This window comes from Larus michahellis, chromosome 5 (genome assembly GCF_964199755.1).
Source record: "Larus michahellis chromosome 5, bLarMic1.1, whole genome shotgun sequence".
Taxonomy (NCBI): Eukaryota; Metazoa; Chordata; class Aves; order Charadriiformes; family Laridae; genus Larus; species Larus michahellis.
Window position 1 is genome coordinate 37,256,079 of NC_133900.1, and position 25,521 is coordinate 37,281,599.

The 25,521-nt window shown below is 47.2% G+C and overlaps 2 protein-coding genes across 16 annotated transcripts in view; one reads left to right on the plus strand and one right to left on the minus strand.

Moving 5' to 3' along the window:
• FAM13A (family with sequence similarity 13 member A) overlaps positions 1-14,148 on the plus strand; it is a 135,406-nt gene extending 121,258 nt beyond the window's left edge. For 7 of the 9 annotated variants that reach the window (XM_074589593.1, XM_074589591.1, XM_074589588.1 and 4 more), the window contains 5 exons: positions 3,136-3,231; positions 4,814-4,897; positions 8,922-9,118; positions 10,073-10,174; positions 11,158-14,148. In XM_074589593.1, the coding sequence (XP_074445694.1) occupies positions 3,136-3,231; positions 4,814-4,897; positions 8,922-9,118; positions 10,073-10,174; positions 11,158-11,284 (606 nt within the window). In that variant the 3' untranslated portion in view covers positions 11,285-14,148. The remainder of the gene's footprint in view (positions 1-3,135; positions 3,232-4,813; positions 4,898-8,921; positions 9,119-10,072; positions 10,175-11,157) is intronic. The other 2 variants (XM_074589589.1, XM_074589597.1) reach the window with 1 other exon arrangement.
• A 5,437-nt stretch (positions 14,149-19,585) lies between these two features.
• The window catches only part of HERC3 (HECT and RLD domain containing E3 ubiquitin protein ligase 3), a 53,067-nt gene continuing 47,131 nt past the window's right edge, over positions 19,586-25,521 (minus strand). For 5 of the 7 annotated variants that reach the window (XM_074589600.1, XM_074589598.1, XM_074589603.1 and 2 more), the window contains 3 exons: positions 24,291-24,474; positions 23,424-23,526; positions 19,586-21,400 (listed from right to left, as the gene is read on the minus strand). In XM_074589600.1, coding sequence (XP_074445701.1) covers positions 21,192-21,400; positions 23,424-23,526; positions 24,291-24,474 — 496 coding nt within the window. In that variant the 3' untranslated portion in view covers positions 19,586-21,191. The remainder of the gene's footprint in view (positions 21,401-23,423; positions 23,527-24,290; positions 24,475-25,521) is intronic. The other 2 variants (XM_074589604.1, XM_074589605.1) reach the window with 1 other exon arrangement.

The window sequence follows — 25,521 nt, forward strand, 5'->3', positions numbered from 1 at the left end:
TTGTAGAAGAGGACATGCAGTTTTATTATTGTGTAAAATAGCAAAAGGCCAGCACAAGGGAATCTACTTACCCTTCTCTGTTCTCCATGAGACTGGGTCTGGTTTTGCTGCTTTTGCGATGATATAAATCAACAGGTGGCATCTCGTTGAAGTGAACCCACTTCAATCTGTTTAAAAAGAGAACAAGCCCAGAGTCTAGCTTGTCAGCATACCTTTTGTTTTTTCTCCCCTTTCTGATGCTTTATTTATACAACTGCTTTTTATTTTTTTTGTTTTTAAGTAAGCAGCCTATACCTAGCAACACTGAACTGCAGGGCAAGGAAGACTGCAGCTGATCAGCTTTTGCTGTTCACAGCTCCTGGCACTGCAGCAGTGGAAAAGTACTGAGAGCTTGAGGAGAATGGGGATAGTTCAGCCAAGTGTTTTTTTTTTTTTTTTTCTTAAAGATATTTAACTGAACTAGAAAAACAATGGAGCTCAGATTTGTTGTGCAACTGGGTCTTTCTGCACCAGTGATAGATGAACCTGCAAAGGTGAAACTGAACTGTTTCAGTTAAGCCAAAAAGTCCATCTCTGCAGAAATTCTCGAGCTGCTCTAACAATGCAAGCAACAGCCTGTTCCTCAGCTGCTGCTCTTTTGCCATGTGGAGTGTGCCCCAGAGTTGTGTCAAAGGCTCCATTATTCCAACAGTCTTTTTGCATTTTGATGTTCTCCCAAAGTATACTCAGGTTTTGCTGGTATGACTTGTGTTTACCTAGTGAGACAGTTTGCCCATGCGCTAAACGTTTTCGTTCAGAGTCTGCTTTCTGTTAAGTGTGCTGGTGTAAGTCTGCAGGACTGACTCAGGCCCCATACACTTAAATTCAATGCCTAAATTAATTCACTGTGTTCTTCCTCCATACTGATATTCAGATACTGAAGCATGTTATTTATTTTTTCCATTCGTCAACATACCTAAGGATTTTTTGCTCATTCCAAGGCTTATGTTTATTTTTCTGTACAGAACCATGTCAGGGGGGTTGGAACTAGATGATCTTTAAGGTCCCTCCCAACCCAAACCATTCTAAGATTCTATTTGTTGACTTTGAAATGTCATTAATTGAAGGTTTGGTTCTCAGCCTCAGGATAGTCTTTTGGGTTTTTTTAAGTAACAGACTGAGCCGACAGTAGTAGCGTGCCTCCTGTTCTACTAACTGCTAACCTAGTAAAGCTAGGAACAAGATAATGCATATATATAGAGAGGCCACTCGGTTTCTCCACTTGTATGCTTGATTGGTTGCAAAGAAATGTCCTAAGTTGGAGGCAACTTGCTAACCAGTGCAGTTGAATGCCGACGCGTCAACATGAAACTCAATACAGAGAGGACTGACTGAATCGTTTGATGCTGCTCACATCCCTCTAATCCATGCGAGCTGCTTACTCAACAAACAGCCAGCTTGAGGCTATCCAATATTGGAGCCAGCCTGCACTTTGGAGGTGTGGGACGTGCAGGCCCTAGAGCTCTGACTGCCTATCTATATGCCCCTTATCAGGCTTGGGGATGTTTGCATTAAACCTAGAAAGGGAAAAAAGGTCTTCCTTCTTTTTCCTCCCTGTTGGTCTGCCCCCAGCATAGGAAATAGGCTTGGTTATCAAGAGGTTATCAACGCTACCTCCAGATTCTTAGGAGTTCATCCCTGCCAGTCCCACTCCTGGCAATACTTAGGGCTCTTCTGCCCCTTGCGAACCAACACCCTCTACTGCTCTGGAGGGAAGATGTGAAAGCTTTAGAAAGCTCACTCCAGTGAAAGTCAACCGTAGACAAAATAAAATACAGCTAATTTTAAAACTTCCTCTCTGTCTCAACCTGTATTGCCTTCCCTCCTATTTCTGTTGGAGAAAGGGAGACTGTACAAAGCTTGCTAGGGGTTGATGTTGATTTTTTTTTATGGCAGCTGTTCAGATGCTCTGATGATCAGCAGCAGTAAAAAGCTTTGAGGAAGATAGGCATGACATCAGAATCAGTTAAAGCTTCCCCTCATAAGAGCTTTATAATCTAAAGTTAGACAAAAGATCTAATTGGAAGGACAGTCATAGAATGTGGGTCAGACAGTGCTGAATACAAAGAAAGATGATGACCAGGTTGGTTCTACTGAGTATTTTGTTTGTTTTGTTACAGCAGGGTTAGAAAACAAGCATTGAAGAGATAAAACCCAACTTCCTCACAACTAGTACTTAGCTGGCCAGACCTTTGCTTTCCCACACTAACTGCTGTCTGCTAGGTCTTCCCTTCTCCTGCACTGTCAGTGCTGCTGAGATTTTCAGTTTAGCTTGGATCTAAAAGAAGAACAGAAATGAACGCTCACAGTTTGCAACACTCTCAAACGGAGGAGGGAGCGCGACACACAGCTAGGAGGAATGAAGTTAGGGACAGAGCAATGTGTGGAAGGCTTGGGGTGGGTATCACAGCACTATTCTGTCTTCTCTATGCCACACAGCCCTGGCACCTTCATCCCTTCTCAGCTTTGTGGTAACTTCTCCCCAGCAAGGTTGCTGGGAGGAAGGGTGGCGCAGAAGGGTAGGGGATTAAAAAGATGGAGAACTGATGGCTTGGACAGGAAATTAAGAGGAATAGCAAAGCCAGAAAGTCATCTTTTGTGAAATCCATAGTTTAACCTACCCTGGGGAAGTCTCCTTTCATTGCAGTATCCAGTCATTGCAGCTCCTTTCTCTTTTTCTAGGTCATTAACACTGCCTCTGAGCTCCCAGCCACAAGAATAAGGGTGGGAAACCTCATGTTGTGCCTTAAAATAGTAGACGTGATTACAAGCACAGACTGATGCCTCTATGGGTCATTTTGTGCTGTGGATGTATGATACCTGGGTTGGTCATTTAAACCACCTGTCTCATATGTCCACATTACAAGACACCCCACAGCTTGGGTGCTGCTTCATCTGGCCCCTGGAACAGGAGATGCAATGACATACACAGGCACTTGCATTACCAGTTTCAGGGCTAATGCTGCTAACCTGTCATCCTCATGAAATTCCCTTCCCTTCAAGCCCCCTCTGACTGACAGCGATCACAGGCACGTGCATTGTAGAGTGCACTATCTGCTGCAGGCTTCATGGATCTCGCTTCTTTTTGCTTTTCAGGTTACCAAAAATGAACGACAGGTGATGAAGCCATTGTATGACAGGTATCGCTTGGTCAAGCAGATCCTCTCCAGAGCCAACACCATCCCTATCATCGTGAGTAGAGCGTTCTTCTGGGGGCTATTTTTTTTGTTTTGGAGCTGAGGAAACAGGAATCACCACACTTTCGCATACAACACAGTCACTAAGGCCAAGTCCCAACCTCCCTTATCACTCAAAGACCAAGCAAATGAATGAGTCAATGACACACCATATACTGAAGTCGGGCAAAGCTGCTCCAGGGACTCTAGTGCCTCCTGATGAGCCATGGGGCACATCTCACCTTGTGTTGTTTCTCCTTTCCGTTGGGCTGCTGCTGTTATTTCATCATCTTGTGTTTGGCTACAGCCTCACTTCCCTTTCCTTACCAATCCACTCTGAGCTGTAGGTCTTCCATGCTGCTTGGTTATGCAGGATTGTATGTCAGGAACACAGACTTGTATGGGTCCCATAGAAGATGTCAGTCTCCCCGGCTGAGAGAAAGGGCCAACCGTCTCTTAACACTTCTTTTGTATTAAAGAGTTCCTGCAAGTGGTGGATGTTCCCTCATTCAAGTGGTGCATTGGCAAGGAGGCACTGCCACCAGCAAGGAATCCAGTGCACCCCTCTAGGGAGCAAATGCACTATGTCTGATTTTAGACAAATTGTGTAGGCCACTTTTTAAAAATTATTTGGTCTAAAAAATACACACAGAATACTTTTAGCCTGTCTATGGAAAGATAATTGTTTTATCATGGTTCCTGTTTACTCTGTCTGTCATGTATGATCCTTTACTTTTTTTTTTTTTTTTTTTTGCTGTTTCCAAGCAGTGCTCATATGCTGGCTACTTTTCGTAGACCGCCAGTGAAGTGAATGGACTGACACAGCATTACTCATTGCAGTCGCACTCAGAAGTGGGGTTTTTTTCTGCAAATAGTGGGAGGTGGTCCTGTAGTTAAAACAAAACAAAAAGCTATTCCTCTTTGAATGTGCAAAGTACTCCCCAAAATGTGTGCTGTGAAGACAGTGCTTGGCAATCAAGAAGGAAGAAACGGTGTAGCTGTGCATTAGGCAGTTTAATACAAAGCTCTCAAAAGAGAGCTCGGGTCCTGTTCAGACACAAAGCTGAAATTGCATGGTGGCTAGCAGAAGAGAAGACAAGACTGGCTTTCCCCAGCTTCTCGCTGAGAATAGCGAGAAGCTCGTGCAGACGCAGGATACATTTGAAAATCCATCGCTACATCATTAGGCATCTCAGTGGGAAATCAGGCTCCTGGAAAGCCAGCCTGGAGAGTCTAGCTGGGCTTACAGTGTAGCTCTGGAGACCCAACCAAATGGGGTGTGTTGTATGGGCCTCGGGCTGGGGATTATTTTCTTGCAGCCTTTATTTTGTAGTTCCTGCCCAGCTAGTATTCCAGCATCCAAGGCTTTTTCTTAAAAGTGTTCGGCAGTCATGTCCCCTTGCTAAGCAACATCCTGAGAGAAAACAGCCTAAGGTTCAGGGGGTTTGCCAGGCATGTTCTTCTTCTTTAGGAAATAGATTGCTCCTGATGGTCCAGTGATGAGCTAAGAGTGAATGTGTGGGTGAGAATGAGCTGAGAGCAGGTGGTGGAGGAGAAAGGGGTTCATAATGTAACATACTTGTTAACACCTGTCACAGGGTTCCCCCTCCAGCAAGCGGAGAAGCCCTTTGCTGCAGCCAATTATCGAGGGCGAAACAGCTTCCTTCTTCAAGGAGATAAAGGTGAAGACCTCCAGCTGCTAACTAATTGCTCAATTTGCATCAATTTTCCCCTTATACCAATGAAAGAGAATGATTGATTGATTATTTTTTTTCCCATCAGTGTTGATTTTTTGCAGTGTCCTCCTGAAAAGTCAGTAGCTGCTTTAAGCCTCACCAGTTCTGATCAAATTCTTCCCTTGTTGTAGATAAGACTACAGTTTTTCCTTGGCTTTGCGTTCTTTCCCGTCCTTTTCCTTCCCCCTCCACCTGCACATAATATATTTATTTTGCTTTCTAAAAAAAAAAATCAAACACAATTACCTTTGTACCTTGCTTTTTTCTTGCTTTCCTCCTTTCTTTTTAATGACACTAACTTGTTTTGCGGTAGTTTCTCTCACTCCAAAGCTCTGTGGCTTGCACACAGCACCATGGCAGGAATGAGCTCTCACAAAACTAACACTCACACATGGAGCCAACCGGGGCACTTACAGGACCCATACCTACTCCCATTCACATGCTTATTTTACCCAGGACGCTTTGTCACCACCTTGTGAAGGGTATTTCTAACCAAGTCACGTGAGAATGAAAGTAAGAACCACTCAGTTCTGCTAGTTAACACTTGGGCAGATTTGGATGGCAGGATTGTCGTGTTTCTTTCTCATGCTGCTGCACAGAAGTAATTTTTGGTGGTGAAGGCTGCTCCCACGTTGAGCCGCCTTCTCCTGAGAAGGGAAGTCCGATGGTTGACGAGGACACACAGCATGGAGCTGGGCCCTGGCTTGCTTTTATTACCCCTGCAATGTAACAGGAAAAAATTGCTTCAACACACTTGGGTCATTTATCCATTATCCAGACAGAGGTTGATTAATGGTGTAAATACTGCAGACCTAGACATGCAAGGTGATTTGGTTATTAGGCAATTACAGTAGATTGTATATTAATGGGCTATTCAAGGCATATATTCATCAAAACCAGATTGCAGACTGAAGGTGTTAAGCTGCTGTGGGAGGCGGGTTAATCACCACCAAGCTCTCAGCATTTTCTAGAAAACTGCTGGATCAAATCTGCAGTAGTAGTGAATTTTTCTTTGTTTTGGTTTGGTTTTTTATCTCTTAGTGTGTCTTCTGTTTTTCACCTCTGCATGCACCCAGGGTCAAAACTTACAGCTATGTAAGTTATGGTGATCTGTGATGACCAGCGTGGCTGGTGCTGCGTCAGGGCAGCATCCCACCGGCTCAGCAGTGTCCTGCAGGGAGTACAAACCTTGAGAGGTGTCTGACCGAAGATCAGGGTGACAGCCTTAAGCCCTTTAACACTTACATGCCTGTTAATGGTTAAGTGGGGCCCTGTGAAGCTGCATGTGGCAGCTTTGCACTGAAATCCACTCAAAACCAAAGAGAGCAAATTGCCAAAAGGCCTCAAAACTTACCCCCTGCATAGGCCCGCTATGGGCAGAGCACTACTGATCTTCATGGGCCCTGACAATGTTGGGGTTTTTTTTTCTCTTTTTTTCTTCTTTTTTCTTTTTTTTTAAGCGTTTAGGAGAGTTGGATAAAAGCTTGAAAGGACATTTGAGGAGAAGCCTTACCAAACATTTGGGTACAATATCTTGAATATCGTCTGTGTTGAAACAAACATTGGGAAGCTTGCTTGCTGGGAGAGCTGATGATGGGATGCACTAGAGATTTTATATTCATAACTCTGGAAAACGTAAATGTCTCATGGTTGCCTAAAGATCCAAGCAGGTGCAAGCCGAATGGATCTAGTCAATGAAGATCATTCTGGTTCGAGGTGTAAATGCCAGTGCAGGTTTAAAATAAGATTCCCGCATGAGACTTGTTTAAGGTGAAGGCCTTGGCCGTTTCCATTGGAGTTCTCGCTAAGAATCCTTTTAATTTGCTCCTTCATTTTAAGCAGCAAAATGCTTTAAGAGGTCTTGTGACAGCCAGATGTAGTGTTTTGGCACTGAGGTCTAAACAAGTGAAATTTCTACACTGTCTTTTCCTCCCACGGGCTTCTGTTGGCAGGAGGCTCGTTCCTGAGCTCTGGGCCAGAGTCATCCTGGCTGGCTTGGGCAGCGCACTGGTGCCCTCGAGTGAGGCAAGCAAGACGGGCTCATGGACATCTGTGGGGAAGACACTTTGCATCTGTCCTCGGGAGCAGTTTGTCACACTGCTTGGGAAAATTGTCCCTTTCCTTTCTCTCTAGAAGAGGAATCCAGAAGCAACTTGCTCTCCCAGGAAAGGGCACGGGAGCTCCTCCTTTGCTGCTGGAGAGATTCCCCTAAAATAAAGCGTGCTGGTTTTACTGCTTAGATTGATTTAGCGAATCCTCCTTCCTGCCACAGCAGGATTGGTGTTCTCCTGCTTCGGTCCTAGTTGCCCTGACCTGGCAGGGCAGGACAGCATGGCTGGGGACTGGTAAATGTCAGTGAGCGGCAGTCTGCCCTCCCCAGCCCAGCCTGAAGTTGTTCGCAGGGTTTAAGGACAGTACCTGGCTGCTGTTTTATGCCTTCTGTTTAAACTGCGTAGTTAACGTCTGGATAAACGGTCTTACCTAACCATATGCTAAATATTGCTTTAACTTTCACAAGTTCCCTGCTGATTTTCCTGAGATTTTTTTTCAGACTTCTCTGTATCTTTTATTATTGTTATTACTGAAAACTTCTTCCCAGCTAATCTGTTTTTTCATCCTCAAGCCTCCATCCTGGTTGTAATCCTCAGCCTGTGGCTTTGCATTGCATTTTCATGGCCTAGAGCTTTAACACAAAAAGAAAAACTCTGGGCAGACTCTGATTTCATGTAAATGTATGCATTTATAAAATTATTGACTTTGCGGATTTAATGGGACTATGCCAGGTCCTAGTGTTACTTTCTCCCTTTTGCTTGAAATATGGGACCAATCTCTTAGGAATAATTGAACTGTTCACAAGAAATCACATGGGAAAAAAAGTGAAGAAAATGGCTTCTTTTGGTCCCAGTGCAACAATATATTTTTGTATGCACTTGAAAACTTCAGTGATATTAGCCTTCCAAAACCTTTTAAAGGTATGCATGTGCTTAGATCCTTCCTGGCTAGAGTTACACGGTAGTAAAATAAATATATATACACATGCATACGTATTTAAGAGAATGTCCGTTTACTATCTCCCTCTAATGCTCATTCCTTATATTAAGGTTGAAAAGTGCCTTCTAGAAATGCCTCTGTAAGTAAGAGAAAACTGGGCCCTGTTCCCTGGAAACCTAAATGATTTCTGGACAGTGTTACAGGACAAGCCCTGCAATTGAGAACACTATGAATTAGCAAGTACCAAGTGCAGCAGAGACTTCCAAATCTTGTGCCTATAAATTTTGCAAAAACTTTGAACGCAACCCATCCATCAGTGTACTTTGGGGAAATTGCACTGGGCAGATTGTTTCCACTCCAATTTTTAGTGTATTCCAGCTAAATGGTACAGAGCTGATGCCAGGAGCAGCAATCCTTTTACAGTCAATCATATCCCACATTTGCGCCGCTGAAGGACTGATCTGAGCTCATTGGTACCATTGTACAAACATTTGAGGTCTTGCGTTCAGCCATTAGAGAGAGCTGTTGAGCTGCATCTATTAAGAGAATATTTCGCATTTTAATCTGGCAATCTTTATGCTGCCAGGTGTATTTGTTAGGGAAACACAGAGGATGGCTGGTATGCTTTAGGCAGTATGCATAATGACTGTAAGTGTTTTTATTTACATGAGAATACATAAACTAAGGCAACAGGTTGCTAAGAACCCCAGGTATTTTTTCACGCAGTTTTGTTGGCTTCTGTCTCCTTAACCAGTCTGAGTTTGGTGGTGGCAGTTTCTCTGACGTGCTTTGGGTATAGGGTGTCTTACTGGTGGTCTTCTGGTGTCCTGTATTGCTTAGCAATTGAAGTGCTTGCTCTGCCTGTCCACTTCGTTTCATACCCGTTCCCCAGTGCATGTGGTGAAAGGAGGTACCTCTTTTTCTGAGAAGGGAAGCAGTAACCTATTCCGTTACGGGGGTGCTCTGTCCCTCTCTGTAGGAGGAAGAGGAGGGGTCCGAGGAGGACAGCAATGTGAAGCCAGATTTCACCATTACCATGAAAACAGATTTCAACGTGCGTAGCTTCTTGGATCAACTAGAAGATGATGCTGACGGCTTTGTTTCCCCGGTGGATGATAAGATGCCATCTAGGAGCAATCAGGATATGGGGCTTTCAAATCTTCATGAAGCATCCATGTATGTTGAATTCGCAGGCAGCTTCAAAAAGTTATTTCTTGCTAAGATAGCATTTTATTTGTCAGCAAAGTGTCTACATTTTAATTTTTTTTACATTTATGTTCTGAGTCAGAAGTTTTTGCCTTTTATTTTTAAATGCATTAGACCCTCATATGAAAGGTTTGGGAAGAAACTACCTTGTTCCGATACTGATATTTGGCTTCTGTATCCTTGGAATCTTAACACTACCTCCACTTCAACAGTGAAGCTCCACTTCACCAGTGGCAAGGCTTTATCACATAAACAACCCTGTACTCGACAAGGTTTTTCAGGTTTTGGAGAGGTCAAGTTTGAACTAGCTTTGCTAATCTTAAGCACCTAGGTCTGGTGGAAGTGCACATAGGTGGTAGCTTTAAGTCATGGCCATTGATTCTTGATTCTATAGAAGTCACCAAAACCAGACCCATCTTATAGAATCATAGAACAGTTCAGGTTGGAAGGGACCTGAAAAATCATCTAGTTCCAACCCCCCTGCCGTGGGTAGAGACACCTCCCACTAGACCAGGCTGCTCAAAGCCCCATCCAGCCTGGCCTTGAACACTTCCAGGGATGGGGCATCCACAGCTTCTTCTCTGGGCAACCTGTGCCAGTGCCTCACCACCCTCACAGTAAAGAATTTCTCCTAAATCTAATCTAAATCTACCCTCTTTCAGCAATTGAGTTTCACAGAAGTTAATGGTGAACTGCAAAATATGCCCTTGACCTCCTTAGAGGCTTCAACTTAACTCTAGGATTGTTTTGCTGAACTAAATTCAGAGAGCTTTTTGTTTCAAGTAACATCAGGTTGCCAGACCGGCTTGCAGGAGCAGCTCCATTGCTTGGCATAGGTACAACCATACATTTGTGGAGTTACTGTATGTTTCCTGTTATAATTGTGTACATATGTATAATCTTGTTTATATTTAAACCCAACAGCCCTGAACTGTTAGAGCAGCTCCAAGAAGTCAGGGAAGAAAAAAAGCGAATCAGAAAAAAATTGAGAGACTTTGAAGATAATTTTTTCCGACAAAATGGAAGGTAATAATATCTCAGCCGTCTCTCGGTCCTTCAGCTACTTTTAATCTGTTTGGCATCTACAAAGACCTCCAAATATGGAAAGTTACTGGAACTCACTATTACATATTTCTTCATCATTGGTGTTTTACCCACATTCATTACAGTTGCCCATTAAAATTAATTACTCCCCCCTCCCCCAAACTCTAGGAACCACAAGCAGTGGGAAGCAAAAGTACAGATTGTGAAAATTCAGCTGCTTCTAGCACAACTGACAGGAACGGTGGAAGAGTTTCTCAGTGGTAGAATAATTGGGGTTTTTCCTAATGATGTATGTTTAGATTTCTGTCCTATTCTTGCTTGTCTGGAGGTATTCAGACACTAGTTTAACAAGTATGTGTAGCTGGATTTATCATTTTCAGAAAATGAGCCTGTAGAATGCTTTAATATATTTATATGCTTAAATTATCTTGTTAGTTTCTTGCCACCAGCTGTCATCCTTAAAGGTTCTTGTAAAAATCACTGAAAACTTGAGAGTTCCATGTAAGCTGAGAGAGATCTGTTCAGATATCTTCTTCCTTTTCACAAGCGTGCCTGTTCATGTAAGTGATATGGTGCCAAGCCAGGAGAAGCTGTATTTTATTTTGCCATGCTAGCAGGCTGACATTCAGGTGGCTCCTGAAACGGAAAAGGGCTCTCCTGTCTTTTCTTCAACTGTTGTGTAGAGGCTGACAATTTCAGAGAAGTAGGACGTGCTTTCAAATAAGGTTTTGCATTTGAAACCGTGGGATTGTGTTCAGCCTCAATACACAAGCATCCCACACTTTGTGGGAGCAGGGATTTTGCCCCTCTCTTTTTTTCCCTCAAAGGATTAAAGTTTTGGTTTTGTTCCCCAGTGGGGAGTGGAGAGAAGCTGCTTTGTCGGTCTTGTTGAGGGACGGAGGGAGGCTGCTGAGGGAGGACGTCCTGTTACAGAAATCCTCATGACCTGCTTTCACTCCCACTAGGAACGTGCAAAAAGAAGACCGCACTCCTATGGCTGAAGAATACAACGAATACAAGCAGATTAAGGCCAAGCTGAGGCTGCTGGAGGTCCTGATCAGTAAAAGAGATATTAGCTCCAAGATCATGTAAAGGAAGAGATTGTTTTTGCCAGTAAACAAAGAAGAGAGAGCACCAAATGGACAAATGCGTGAAGTGGATGCAGCGGGAGCCTGGCTGGGGAGGCTGAGGAGCTCCCTGGGAACTGAAAGGCCATTCCCAGAGGCGGGAGGGGGAGGAAAGATGACTTTCCATCACTCTCTACACTTGCTGTTGCCCACTCATTCTCCAGGCCTGATGCCCGAAATGGAGTTTGCCAGTGTAGGAGACATGACACTGCGCTCAGTGACTGCACTGAAGGGATCCTTCTGTTTTGATTTGCTTACATATCCTGTAATATTTAGAATATCAAAGCCAGCCATGCTATTCTGTTTTCCCGGGATATCATAGCAAGAGGCAAAGTAGGATGACTAGTGATTAAATCATCAAATAGCTTCTACTTTAGTTTAACAGGCAAGTGCCCTGACTGGTCTCACGTGAAGGCACAGGTCAGATAGCGCCAAGACTGTTCTCTTGCAGCTGCAGTAGAGATTTGCTCAGACTTTTGGCCTGACTGTTTGGAGTCTAGCATCTTCTGTTGCTCTAGATAAATGCTGTAAGAATCTCTCAGTCATTACCCAGAGCTGGTTTGAGTTACAGTTTTGCCCAGGCTTGAGCTGGGTTTTCTTCCCACTTTTTTGATGGCCAATTCAATTGAAGTAGAAGAAAGTACCTACATCTGTTTGGGATAGCAAAGGAAAATGAGCCATGCAGCAAGGTTCTTTCCAGCTTGTTCTGCTTGGAAGGTGATACTGTAACATTATGACCATGTTTGGGCAACTGGGAAGAAAAGAGGTTTTAAAAGCTTTAAGTCAGAATCCCTTGGGGTTTTGGTAGCTGATCAGTTAAATGTCTGGTGTCAATAAATCTGGAAGATACCTGGAAGACCCACCCCATTAGTACGTGTGCTTCATCATCTGATACAAATGTAAGAGTCTGAGCTGAACAGCCCACGTGGCTGTCATACATACTCACTAGCCTAAATTTTCTTCTTTTGTGTACGCTGACAGTCAGGCTTATGTGGGCTGCAGCAATGACACTGTGATGGTGGCATCAGAGGATGGTCTTTTCTTCCCGGTGTGTATAGGTGGTATTTCAGCGCAGAGGATGCTGCAGGGAACTGAAAGCCGAGAGCCGAGCTCTGCCTGTGGAAAGGGCCTGTGTCTCAGGTGCAAGCTTTGACAAGTCAGTGTTTTCAAATTTGTTTATGACTTTCAGAAAAGAAAGTCCTGGGACACCTGATTCAGCTGCTGCCTGAAGGAGTGAAAGGCAGCACGTTCAGGAATGCACCGGGTAGCTGAGGGCTCACAGTTCTGCAGTCCTGGGCCACCTGGGACTCCCACTCCAGGGTCTGGTGTGCTCCAGCTCGCTCTGCCCTGGGCCAGGGATGATGTCCCAGACCCTGGTGTCCCAGGGAAAGCATTTCTGTAATGCTTTCTTTTGCATTGATGCCCTGGGCAGCTGACGTGCAGAAGCCAAACGGCTGAGATAAATGCAGTGCCAGCTGTCAGCGCCTCACGCAAGTCGCGCTGGAGGAGGCACGAAGAGGACCCCCAGAACAACTTCTTCCCCTTCCTTCTTTATATGGGCAAGTGGGCTCACAAGTAGATACGTTTGGGTTGTGGTACTTAGACTTACCCCCTTCCACTTGCCATTTGTGCTGTGTTAATTCTTGCCAAAACTGATGCTGAGGGTGTTTCCGTCACTTCAGGATCCCAGAAACACTTCAAAGGCAACCTTCTCCTTTGCACATGCCCGTTACTGGTCTGGATGGGTAAGGCACCGATGTGCATGTGTTAGTGAAAGCACTTAGGAGGGGGGCTCCCAGGTGGCTGGGTTTTTTCACTGATTGCAGAATTGCCCTTTCTATGTAAAGTCAGTGAAGACTGAACTTCATTATTTCCAAAGAGTCCAGAGGACTTGTGTGCTGACCCGGCCCTTGGCTCTTCAGAGATGCTGAATTTCCATCGCTTGAGGGGTGTGGGGCTGTTCCTCTGCAAAACTCAGCCTTTGAAGGTGTTAACTGGGCTGACAAACGGGCTCAAAAACCGCTTTTGAAGATGTTTGACTGGAAGGGAAGCCTGACCAGGGTAAACCCCTCTCTGAACATGGGGACAGCCCAGGGAATGAGCGCTGTGCCTTCGTCCTGCAGCCGGCTCTTACGGGCTCTTCCTCTTAGAGCCCAGAGTCAGCTCTGGGCTAGTAATTTTGGGTATCGCAGCTGAGCCAAACCGTCTGCGGTGTCACTCTGCTAGTAGAAGTGTGGGGTGAGAAAGGATGTTAGGTTACCAAAAAGTCCTTCACACTGGCTCGGTTTGGTGGTGTTCGGGCCCAGTTCAGCAAGGCGAAAACGCGCGTGTGGGGAGCGTGTGCCTCGGGCTGGTCTGCCTTTGGGCTGTTGCTGAATTACGATGGCCTGGAGCTCGGGTGCTTTGCTGAATTTGGGCCTGGACATCGTCATACGGACAGAGAAGCGGTTTCTGCCCTTTCTCCGCAGTCAAACATTTTTCCAGTGGGCCGAGGCTTCCCGGGGTATGTTTTTCTCTGCTTATTTTTAAAAGCCTGTTTGCACTGTGTACTGATAAATTATCTGTTTTGCTGGGTTTTGCCCCTGACAAATCTTGATAAATGATATGTAGGGAACAGTCCATTTTATTTTTAAACTGATGAGATTGTAGCATTTTCTGATGCTTAGTTATCGCTGTTTACATGGTATATTGCTAGAATTTCAGATAGTTTATATGAAATGTAAGTACAATTATGCACTTTAGAGAGTTTATATTTTTGAACTTTGAAAGCTAAAAGTAACAAAACCTGTTAACTGAAATTGTACATTAAAAGAAAAAAGAAAAACCACACCTAGCCATCTCTCTTTTTAAACTCTTCTTAAGTCTCTCCCTGTGGAAAAAAAAAAAAAAAAAAAAAAAAAAAAAAACATCATCCACCTAGTTGTGAAGGGAAGGGCTAGGAAAGGCCATTGTGGAGAAGTGAAATTTAAAATTCCAGTCCTGGAAAGACATGTACAAACGCTCAACTTTCTGTCCTGGGTTTGCAGATGACTCCCCTCTCCCGAGCCTGCACAGGAGCGCGGCTCCAAGGCCTGAGCACTAAAATGTTGTCTTTGTATCTCCCACGGATGAGTTGACTCCTCACTAGCCACAAGTAGCCACGCTTCTCTGAGTCAATCCCAGCAACGTCTGTGCGTTCTGTTTGACAATTTGTCTCTGCCAACATCGATGAGTATTGACTGGAGAACATTAAATACAAGACCGTGTTTTAAAAAGGTGTGAAGTACTGTACAAAAATTGACTTTATGTGATATAAATAAGCTGTTTAGTATGAGACAACCTGTTTCCATGTCGCTAGAAGGAGCTGTCTGCTGTGGGGTGGCAGTAGGGGCTGTTGGGCCTCCCATCCACTGGGGCCGGGTTGGACACGCGTGTCTGTGCGATACCACCTTGCGGTTTAATAAATCATTGTGGTTTATTTAAATGATGGCGATGAACGAGTTGTGGACAAAATAAGACTGCAAGAGTTAAAGCTAGAGGAAAAACTTGTCATTCTTACAAGTTGCATTGGGTTTTATTCTGTTTACTCCTGAGTAAACAGTCAAATAATGGATGTTTATGTTAAAGCCAGTGAAATTAAAGCATCTTATCTTTTAATCGCTCTGCTAAGACATCGGTTGTTATTCCTGGTATGTGCACGTTTCACAGGGCCAGTGCTGCAGCCTCAGGTGCTTCCCGAGTCCTCCTTTTGCAGATGGGTGATTCGTTCACCCGGGCTTGAAACGAGCTGCGGAGGCAGAGCCAGGCTGGAGCCCGTGACTGTCCCCGTGGTGCCCAGAGGCTGAGCTCGCCCTGTCTGTGGGGCTGCGCCGGTGCTGGCCCAGCACTGGCCAGTCGGCAGAGCCGTCCCGGGGCTGCGCCGTTGCCTGTGCCACTGGTGGCCCTTGCTGGCTGGTGGCAACCGGGCAGAAGCAGAGCTGCCAGGGGCTGGGTGCCCGGTGAGGGTTTTGTCACGCGTGAGAGCAGCTGGGGCTTGGAGTACACACAGAGCTGTCAGCGTCAGCTTGTTCGTCAGCTTACTTCAGCTTCACTCCTTCTGTTTCCCATCTCTTAGGGAAGGGATCCAAGGACTTCTGGCTGCTGGGGAGGGAATCTGGGGCCAGACTTGTTACTCTAAGCCAAGGCCTAGGAGGGGACTTTGCTTGCTCATGTGCAGATGGGAAGTTAACTGTGCATTTGGAAATTGTAACCAAGTGCTGCATTCATTGACCCCCTAGCGTGGGATAACTCGTTGGAAACGGTGACTCCCTTCCTATCGCTGGCTGCTGCCATATTCCTGAAGGGCAAAAAGACCCTTATCCCAGTGGGTGCCCTTAGAAAGTGCCTCCTGGGTTGGGAGAGGATGCTGATTCCAACAGCATCCCCTGGATGGGTTACAGAAAGTGCTGTCGGCAGCGGGAGCATCAGCAGAACCAGAGCGAAGCCCGGGCCCTGCGCCTGCTGCGTCCCTCGTGGGCTGGGCCAACCTCGTTGTTGTGCCCTGGGAAGCGATGGCCGTGTTGGTGGGCCCTCGGGAAAGAGGGCGGTGGTTCCCCTGCAGGGACCGCATGGGAGCTGGAGCTCACAGCCGTCCCCTCGCTGGCAGCGGCAGGAGGGTGGCGGGGGGGGGGGGTGAGTTCTGTGCTTGGTCCTGGTACCAGCCCGGTACCAGGGCTCGGCTCTGCCAAACTCTTTGCCGAGCGTTTTGTGATACTGGGCTGACTGCAAAAACGTACACGTACAGAGAGAAACCTCTCCTTGCGGCTGAGTCCCTAAATCCCTCTCTCACTCCTTGAAACGCGGCTGCTTTCCTTACTCACCGCTTCTGTGGTCCCCGCTTTGGAGCAGATGAGGTGATTAATGCTAAACGTGGTGACATTCTGGTCTGGGCCGGGGGGAGGTTTCAGGGGCAGAAGAGCTCCATTTCTGCAGGGGATTTTCCTGGCAAACATTTAAACAATGCATGAAACTGGTTTCCAGACACAGAGTGGTAAATGGAGAGTGTAACTACTGAAGAAGTGAGGGAACTTAATCTTAAGTACAGTGGCGTTAGTGCTCAGCTGCACTTGAGCATCTCTTTTATTTTCTTAAGAAAAGTGCAATGACATTAGCCCAGCCTCAGCTGGCTCTGCTGTGACCAACTCCTCTTCCTTGCCACTTTTTGGAAAAAAAAAAGGGGGGGGAACTGAAATTGTCAGAGAGTAAGTAAAAAAAAATCAATTTTGCACTGTTTTCAGTACCTGGAAAAGTACAAAATAAGCCACAGCACTAGAAGGGGAGTAAGTGGGCCAAAGGGTGCCTGGTATCTGGTACTAGCTTAATTAATTTTGCTAATGTTTGTAGCCTGTGATGGTTACAGCAGAGCGAGGCACCAAGCAAGAGGTGCAGAACGAGAGAGAGCCAGCTATTGAGGGGGGCATTCCAGCCGCACCAACCCGCACCCTCACCCGCCGCACGGGCTGTTGGCACTTGCTGGGCCTTGTCCGGTCCGAGGGAGCCCTCTGGCTCCCTTGGGACACCTGCGTGCAGTGGTGAAACATCTACTATATGGGTACGTATATGCACCAAACCAGATACACTGATGCAAATAACTTGGTGCACCAAGGGGGTTTTGGTGGGGTTTTTTTTGGTGCCTGACTGAAAAAAATTAATACTAATCAATTTTTCAGGCATCATTTGCTGTATAGGTGCAGCTACATGACTGTCATGCAACCAGTGTATGCCACAGCTAGTGAGACCTCAGCGCGTATGGGCTCGGGTCTGTGTTTTTTATGATTTATGTAAGCATGTTTAATTTGAACCTACGGCATCTTTTTTTCAATGTACATGGATCGACAAACATGATGTGTACATTTTGGTACAGTCTGTATTTTTGTATAAAAGAAGAAAATGAAACTATTTTGACTGCAGGTGCTCGGTGAGGGTTTTTGTTACTTGCTGCTAACGGCAGCCAAGCGCCGCAAGCTGGTGTCTGGGCAGCAGCGCTCGCCCTGCCCCGCTGCCCTCCCTCTTGCTCTTCTCACCCAACAGAGGAGAATTTGGGGGGGGGGGGGGGGGGGGGGGGGGGGGACGGGGGATGGGACGGGACGACACCTTGGGTTAAATACCACGTTGTCCCCAGGTGCGGTGGCCAGGCAGGGCCCGAGCGGGTGTGCAGACAGAGGTGCGCAGCTGTGCCCAGCGCTCACACCCGCCGCAACAGCCCGACTGCCACCGCCACCTCCCCGGCTCAACATGGCCCACATCCGTTCCTCGAAAACAGGTAACGTGCGCATGCGCGTGTGTGTATGCACGCATGATTTATAAATATGTACGTACACACATTTTGCATGTATATATTATATAAAAAAGTATACACACTTATCTGTATATCGTGTATAATATACACACATGTTATATCTACAATAATACAACACGTGATACACTATATGCACAAAACACACTATATACAAAATACATATTCTATATACACTATTATACAACTATATAGCGCCCTTACACAATTACACAATACAGATCACATAGTAAAGTATATACATTATATTGTGTTTCCAGAGAGAGCACAGATAGGGGATGTGCTTCTACCTACATGTACACATGGAGCCATCCAGCTAGACATACACACGTGCGGTATTTGTGTCTAACTGTATTTCTGTTTCCCGTGGCGGCAGGGCACTATTTTACTTTTTTCTTAAATAAACTTTCCTGGCATTTGAGCAGTGCCACCGTTTGCCACCAAATGCCAGTGCCACGACAGCCGCTGAGCCAGCAGCCCAAGCCCAGGCTTGAGTCAAGTCTTTTCCTTTCATTTCAGCTCGCCAATCTTGCAGATGTAACACACATACTTTACTTTAAATATGTATTTTTAGTTTGATAAGATTTATTTGTAGGTACATTATAAGAGATCACAGCCTCAATCAGAGAATGGTTAGAGCTGGAAGGGACCTTAATGATCATCTAATTCCAAATGTGCTAGATGCAGTATCATAAGTAACATTAATTACAAATGATGTTGCAAACATATATATGTGGTGTTTTTTTTAATATATACACATATATGGACATGGTATCAAATTATTAATGGTATTTAGATGCTGTGTGTTTACCCGCACAGCTGAAGGAAAGAGCGCAGTGCCCTGCCTTCATAAACTCAGGGAAGTTGAAGCCATAAGGCCATGTGATGGAACTCCTGTACCAAGCCAGCAAAGGACCTATATTTGCGCACACTAATGCCATCCCCCAGTGCTGGGGAGCCAGAGGAGCACCGCGAGGCCACACCGTTGCTGGCTGCAGCTGACAAGCAGGTGCTGGGCACCTTCTCCCCAGGCCCGTTGTGGGGTGAGGCGGTGGGGGCTCCCCGAGCAAACAGGGCAAACCCTGGGGGCTGGAGGAGCAGCTCTGCTGCCAAACTGCCCCCAGGGCACAGACGGACAGACAGCCGGACAGGCGCACACACAGGCAACACAGATACCCACACTCACTCTCTCTCTGCAAGTGGCTGGTGTTGCAGTTCCTCTGGCATTGCTGCTGCAGCTCCTGTACATACAAGCCCCTTGTTAATGAATTGCTTGCTGTTAATTAATGAAGAAACAGCTCTGTGGCTAGTCCCATGTAGAGGAGGGACACGGGGTACTGCAGGGCTGCCATGGCCTCGCTGCCTCCAGCACCCAGCTGGGCTCCTGTTCTCCTCAGGGTGCTCGGACCTCAGGGGACATGGCGACCTTGTCCCCAGGGTCCTGCCTACACCTACAGGGCTGTGGGGCCGGGCAGGAGAGGCCACGGGCTGGAGTGCTTTGGTGGCCTTCAGTGCCGTGAGGAAAGGCACCACCGCGCGCCCTGCTGCCTGCGAGGTGGGAGGAAAGGAGGAGAAACACCAGGGACGCGGGGATGAAGGGAAAGGGATGGAGAGACTCGGGTCTGGCCGCAATTCCCAGCTCTCCCACAGAGGACTTGTCCCTGTAAAAGGGCAGATACAACTCCTCCTGCTCTGTCTGTGGAGACTGCAAAGTCCCCTGCGGCTGGGGCTGCCACTCTGCCTTGCTCTGATTTAGCAACGAGGAAGGGGAAGGTCAGCATTTGCTCGAAGGCAGCGACAAGGGGTCAGGCTGGGGTGCTCCCCAGCAGCAGGGCCGGGGAGAGGAAAGCAGCGCCCGTCTTCCAGATGCGCAGAGGCACGGCCAGACCATCAGCAGAGCCGGCGCCTGCAGCAGCCCCTCCGCTGCTTCCTGACACAAAGGCAGCCACTCGGTCAGAATTAAACATCAAATTTATTGCATAATACTGTACTATGTACACACACATCGAAAATAAACATTTGATATAATTGTGTATTTGTCTTCAATGCTGCATTAGAAAGAGGCTGGAGGGCTCTCAGTGTAGCCCACAGCTTGTCTTAAAAAAAACCCAGAAGCCTAAAACCTTTTGTTACGAGGTGCAAAGTTCAATACTTTATATTGAACGTGGTGCATAAATACTATGTCCTAATAAACAAGTCAATGTCAAAACCACCCTAGGCTTAAAATGAGATTTACATCAAGACCTGAAAAATGGGGGGAATCATTCGAACTTCATTTACTGGGGGGGGGTGGGATGGGGGAAAAGAGGATAAAGGCTCTCCAATCTTACAGGATAGATTCAGGTAAACGATTTTGCCCACTCAAGTCCTAGTGTGCATTTCCAGTCTAATTCATACAGATTGTCCTTTAGACACCACCCCCCCCCAGCAAAACAGCTGTCACGTGGAAGGGCTCCTCTGAAACAGCAAAATAAAGTTACCCTAACTAACTGCAAAAATACAACCAATCTCCAAACAGAGCCTTATCACTCAAATGTGGATCTCATGCTTGTTTCTTTTCCTCACCTGATGAGATTGGAGAGCTTGTGCACAGCTCACACACCCCCGCAGGCTCACACACGCACGCTCACACACACGTGACTCCTCTGGAGGAAGCCACCTCACCTTGGATTGGAATAACAGGTCTGTTCAGATGGAAAAACAGGGCTCAGCAAAGCCCACCCCTCTAACTTGTAGACTTGCCAAGATAGAAACCCAAGACAAGAGAGATGTAATTTGAGAAACCCTGTATTACAGGGAGGGTTTGTCCTTCCACAAGCCTGAACACAAACTCCGCTCCAGAGGAGTCTGAGGCTTCTTTAAGAAGACATTGCTTGGAAATAAAATTTGAGACAAGTGAGGAAAAACAAGCCAACCCCCCCCCCCAAACCATCATATTCTCCATCAGACATCCCAGTGCAAAAAGGCAGAGCACGTACCATCACTAATACACTGCCCTGGGGGTCACAAATGACGTCCCAGCCCAGTACCATCCGCCAAGGACCAAAGGGCAGAGGGGATACTTCCATTCAAAGCAAGCAAGAACCAGCTTGCACATAAAAAGGGTGGGAAAAAAGGTGGGGGGGAAATCACAGCTTTTCAAAAAGGAGATCACGACTTCATCCTCAATTTCCACCATAGCCTAAACGCAAGGAACATCAAAATATTTAAACTGGGTTAAAAGGAGAGGTAAGTCTGTGTGTGTGTTGGGGCGATAAAAGCAAACTACAAGGAATTGCTGGGAGGGCAGTGATGTCAAGTTGGAGGGGAAACAACAAAAACATCCACTGAACTGATTTTGTTCAGTAGATGAGAAAATTCAAAGCAATAGCCTCTCCCTTGCTGAAGCCCCACAAAACGCTGGCAGCATCAGGCTGAGACGGCATCATCTCAATCTATTATTACTACTAATAATTATATTTTCCCGCAAAACGTTCTGATCCATTCCCTTACAAAAATAAAGCCAAGCCCATCGTTTTCTTCCCTCCGTACCCAAGCGTCTGTGCCTCTCCCGCACTGCTCAAGCCAAGCTAAAGCCCTCGTAGTGGTCGATGGCTTGCACCAGCCGGGCGCTGAGGATCTCCTTGCTGCTGTACTTGGGCAGGTCCAGGAGATTGTAGCAGGTGTGTGCCACGGGCAGGTACTGCTCCCCGCTGGCGGTGGACTGGATGACGATGCGCAGGCTGGACATGCCGTAGATGGGAATGCGGTCACTGCCCGTCAGAAACACTAGGAGAAGCAGAGGGAAGGTTAGACACTTAGGGCAGGCAACCGAGGGCTGCACCATCCCCACCCGCCCCACGGGACCCTGCCTGGAGGGGCCAAAACGCTGACTGAACTCCATGCAGGGCACGGCTGGCCTCACAGGGGAGGTGCAAGAGAGCAGAGGCGGGAAGCAAGGCCACTGCTGGGTGTGCAGGTGAGAAAATAAAGTGGCCCACAGCACCCCTCCTTCCCTTAAAAGCTCCCTCTGATGCCCAGGCAGGATAAAAAGGAGCAAAGCCAGGGCTGCATCCTTGGGAAGAGGCAGAGAGAGCCCAGCCATCCTCCCTGCTGCCACCCTTCCCAGGCACACCACCTCGATGCTGGGACCAGGATTGGTTCCTCCATGCTGCTCCCCATCATACCGTGCTCCCCCTGAGCATGACCCTCGTGCACTGTCCCTGCCACCGCAGTTCAGGGAACAGGGGCTCCCAGGACTCCCTCTACACAACTGCTAACTCCAGCCTGGAAGTTTTGGCTGAACCATTTTTCAAACTCAAACATGCAGGACAACTAGTCGACTGCTTGTTTCTCTGGGGGAAAAAACACCCGCATAGGAATACCAGCCTTTACCTTTCCAGCAGTCACAGAATCACAGAGTGGCTGAGGTTGAAGGGATCTCTGGAGGTCCTCTGGGCCAATCCCCCTGCTCAAGCAGGGCCACCTACAGCAGGCTGCCCAGGACTGTGTTCAGCTTTTGAGCATCTCCAAGGACGGAGACTCCACAACCTCCCTGGGCAACTGTGCCTGTGCTCAGTCACCCTCACAGGGAAAAAGTATTTCCTGATGTTCTAGAAGGAACCCGCTGTGTTTCTGTTTGTGCCTCTGGTCCTGTCACTGGGCACCACTGAAAAGAGCCTGGCTCTGTCCTTTTTGCACCCTCCCTTCAAGTATTTATACACATTGATGAAGTCTTCTGTGAGGCCTCTCTTCTCTGGGCTGAACAGTCGCAGTTCTCGCAGCCTTTCCTCACAGGAGAGATGCTCCAGTCCCCTAGACATCTTAGCAGCCCTTTGCTGGACTCTCTCCAGTCTGTCCATGTCTCTCTTGTGCGCTGGGGAGTCCAGAACCAGTCCCAGCACTCCAGGTGTGGCCTCACCAGTGCTGAGTAGAGGGGAAAGATCACCCCCTTTGACCTGCTGGCAACATTCCCCCCCAGTGCAGCCCAGGACACCACTCACCTTCTTTGCAGCAGGAGCACATTGTTGCCTCACCATCAACTTGGTGTCCACCAGGACTCCCAAGGGAGCAAAAGGTGCTGGCTGTAGCAACAAACCTGGAACCACCTGCCCTTGAAACCATGTATTTCTCCTCCTCTCCCCTTCTGTCCTAAATAAAGTGACCCCCACAGAGCAGCTCACATCTGCGGGTGGCTGGGACACTTGAAGCAACACACAAAGCACTTCCCAAGGCCACTTCTACAGGGGACTTCCTCTCCTTCTCAGCACACCACCCACCATATTAGCTCAAGGAGCCCATCATCAGAGGGGAGGTATCTGCTACCCAGTCACCCCAACATGTGGTCTCATTTTCCTGCCACATTATACACCAGTTTCTCCACTCAGCGGTCACCCTACAATTGCCCCGTTGCACCTAAAAGGAGTGCTGCAATGCCTGAAAGCTCAGCCTGCAGAAGAAGGAACCAGAGTAAGTACCAGCGCTGGGGACCGCTATGAATTCACCTCCTGGAAATGCAAACAGAGGGATGCTGCGCTCCCTTATCAGAGACCGCATTGGACCTTGGTCTGCAGATAACACTCAGTGATTTTTTGAGGGTAAAAAAGAACAGTAAATAGAAAAAAAGAAAAAAAAAAAACAAGAGAGGGAGAAAACAGATTACGTGACTAGCAGATAACTCAGGAGATAGCCATTCATGCTGGATCATCTTCTAGCAGTTAATGCAATGTGGCATAACCCTGGAGCTCTGCAGACGCTCCCACCTAGGCCTTCCAACTTCAGGAAACGCTCTGCACCACTGCAAGATACTTACAGAGAAATTTCTTCTTCTTTTCCAAGGGAAAAGCATGAAAGGTTTCCCAAAACATTCTCACAGTTGGGTGTGTCGCAGTGTAGTCTCCCTTATAGACAGCGCTCTATTGAAAAACAAAAAGTCACATCATTTCATCTGGCACTAAAAAGCAAAGACTAAGCAGAACCCAGACCTGATCTCTTCTGGTATCTGACATCAGATCGATGTCTGACAGTTATGAAATGAAGCACAGGATGGCCACGGGCACTAGCATGGCGCAAAGACCCAGTAAAGGGTTCTTGGGTTCTCCTAGCAGCATGTGGAAGGCAGGCTTTAGGCTTCTAGCTATTCAGCTAATTACACGTGGCGTGAGGAATGCTGGAGTACCTGTTCACAGGCTGCACTCACGAACAGGATCGTGTGCTCTGCACAGCAAACCCACTTTTACTGCTGAGGCTGAGACAGAGCAAGTAACTTGCTGATCTATGCATTTTGAGAGGATACAACTCTTACTTTGTGTCCAGACTCCCCTTTGAACCCTTGGCTGTGTACTTTTTGCCCTCATGTAGTGGAGTGAGTTTTACTATAGGTGAAGACCCCAATTTTCTTTCTTCCCTTCAGTCTTAGGCTTCATCCCTAAAAACAGCAGATGGAAGTCCTTCTCCCCTATCCTTTCACATCCTGAATTTCCTCCCTGAGCTTTATCAGTAGCAGGACAGCCCAGTAAGAAACTTTTCATGTGAATGATGACATGGTGTATAAGAAGCATAAAAAAAGACATCTGTGGCTCATCGCATCTCATGTCCCAGGCTAGTGCCCACCTCGTGGCATTGCGCGATCCTGGTACTCGTGAAAAAGAAGAAAAATACGACAAGAGGGAAGCTTTACCTCCTCCAATTCCTCCCAGTTGTAGTTACTGTTTCCAACTATCATGGCCCTGAGCTCTGTGGGCTGGAAGAGTTCCAGGACTTTCCCACCACACACTTTCAGGAAGCCAGTGGAAAAAGCCGTGTACCACTCATGGATGGAGAGGTTGAAGATGTAATTTACGTAGGCTTCAACAAATTCTTCCCTAGTGCATTGAGAGAGAGCAGGCAAAGGAAAGCACTTTTAATCATATGCCTGAGCAGCAGTACTGCTAAGTTTTCCTGTTTCTGCCTGTAATGTGTCTTGCAAACTTTCCACGGGTTCAACCCACTGCCCTCCTCTCACTGACCTGAGTCACTGCAACATGGACAAAGAATTAGACAGCAAGTACCACCATGTGTCTGCTTATTCCCCGGCAGTGGCAGCATGGGAGGTCCCCAGGCAGCCCAGGCTCTATACTACCAGTAAACCCAACCAGTGGCCTTGCATCCAGCTGCCCACGGGACCAGGAGGGAGCCAGGGTGGCACCAAGCGCTGGGAAGCTGTCAGGAACAGAGCGCTCTTCCCCGTGGAACCCGTTCCCACCCAGAGGTCATGTTAAGCAAATCTCAGGATTCAGTCACCAGAGGAACATGCCCGCCCCCTGGCCCAGCTCCTGCAACCCCAGGAAATAACCTACGGCTCTTCTCAGTCTGCAGGTGTCCGGGATCACTCAGCGCAGGGCTCTGTGCCCACCTGCAATGACCTCGGACTGCCAGGTTGCTGCAAGCAAGTGCTCTGCTGGGAAGAGGGAACCAAATCAAACAGACAGTGCCCAAAAGACTACCCACTTCCAAAAACAAGAGCCTCACGGAGCCCTAGTTGGGTACCCTGTGAATTTTCAGAGGCAGCTGCTGCTGACTCGATCCCCAACAAGTCTTGCCAGTGGTTCCGCACTTCCAAAGCCAAAGCTGTCGCCTAGAGGCAGATTGAGGAAATCTTGCTCTGCAAAGTCTTGATCTGAAACTGCACGGCCAGTTCCCTCCCTCCTGGCCCCAAAGAGAGAGCAATTAAAAGAAATCTAGGAACACCCCTTACTACAGATTAAGAAAATAGTCTTAGGAAACCTCCTCTTCAGCCTTTGCACTCTGGTTAAATAAACACAGGACTTGTGCATTTGGAGTATGTGGCAAAGAGAATGACAACCCTTTTTTGCTGTTCTGCTTCAAGGGTTCCCAAGAACAGCATTAAAATAAAAACACCATTCTGCAGT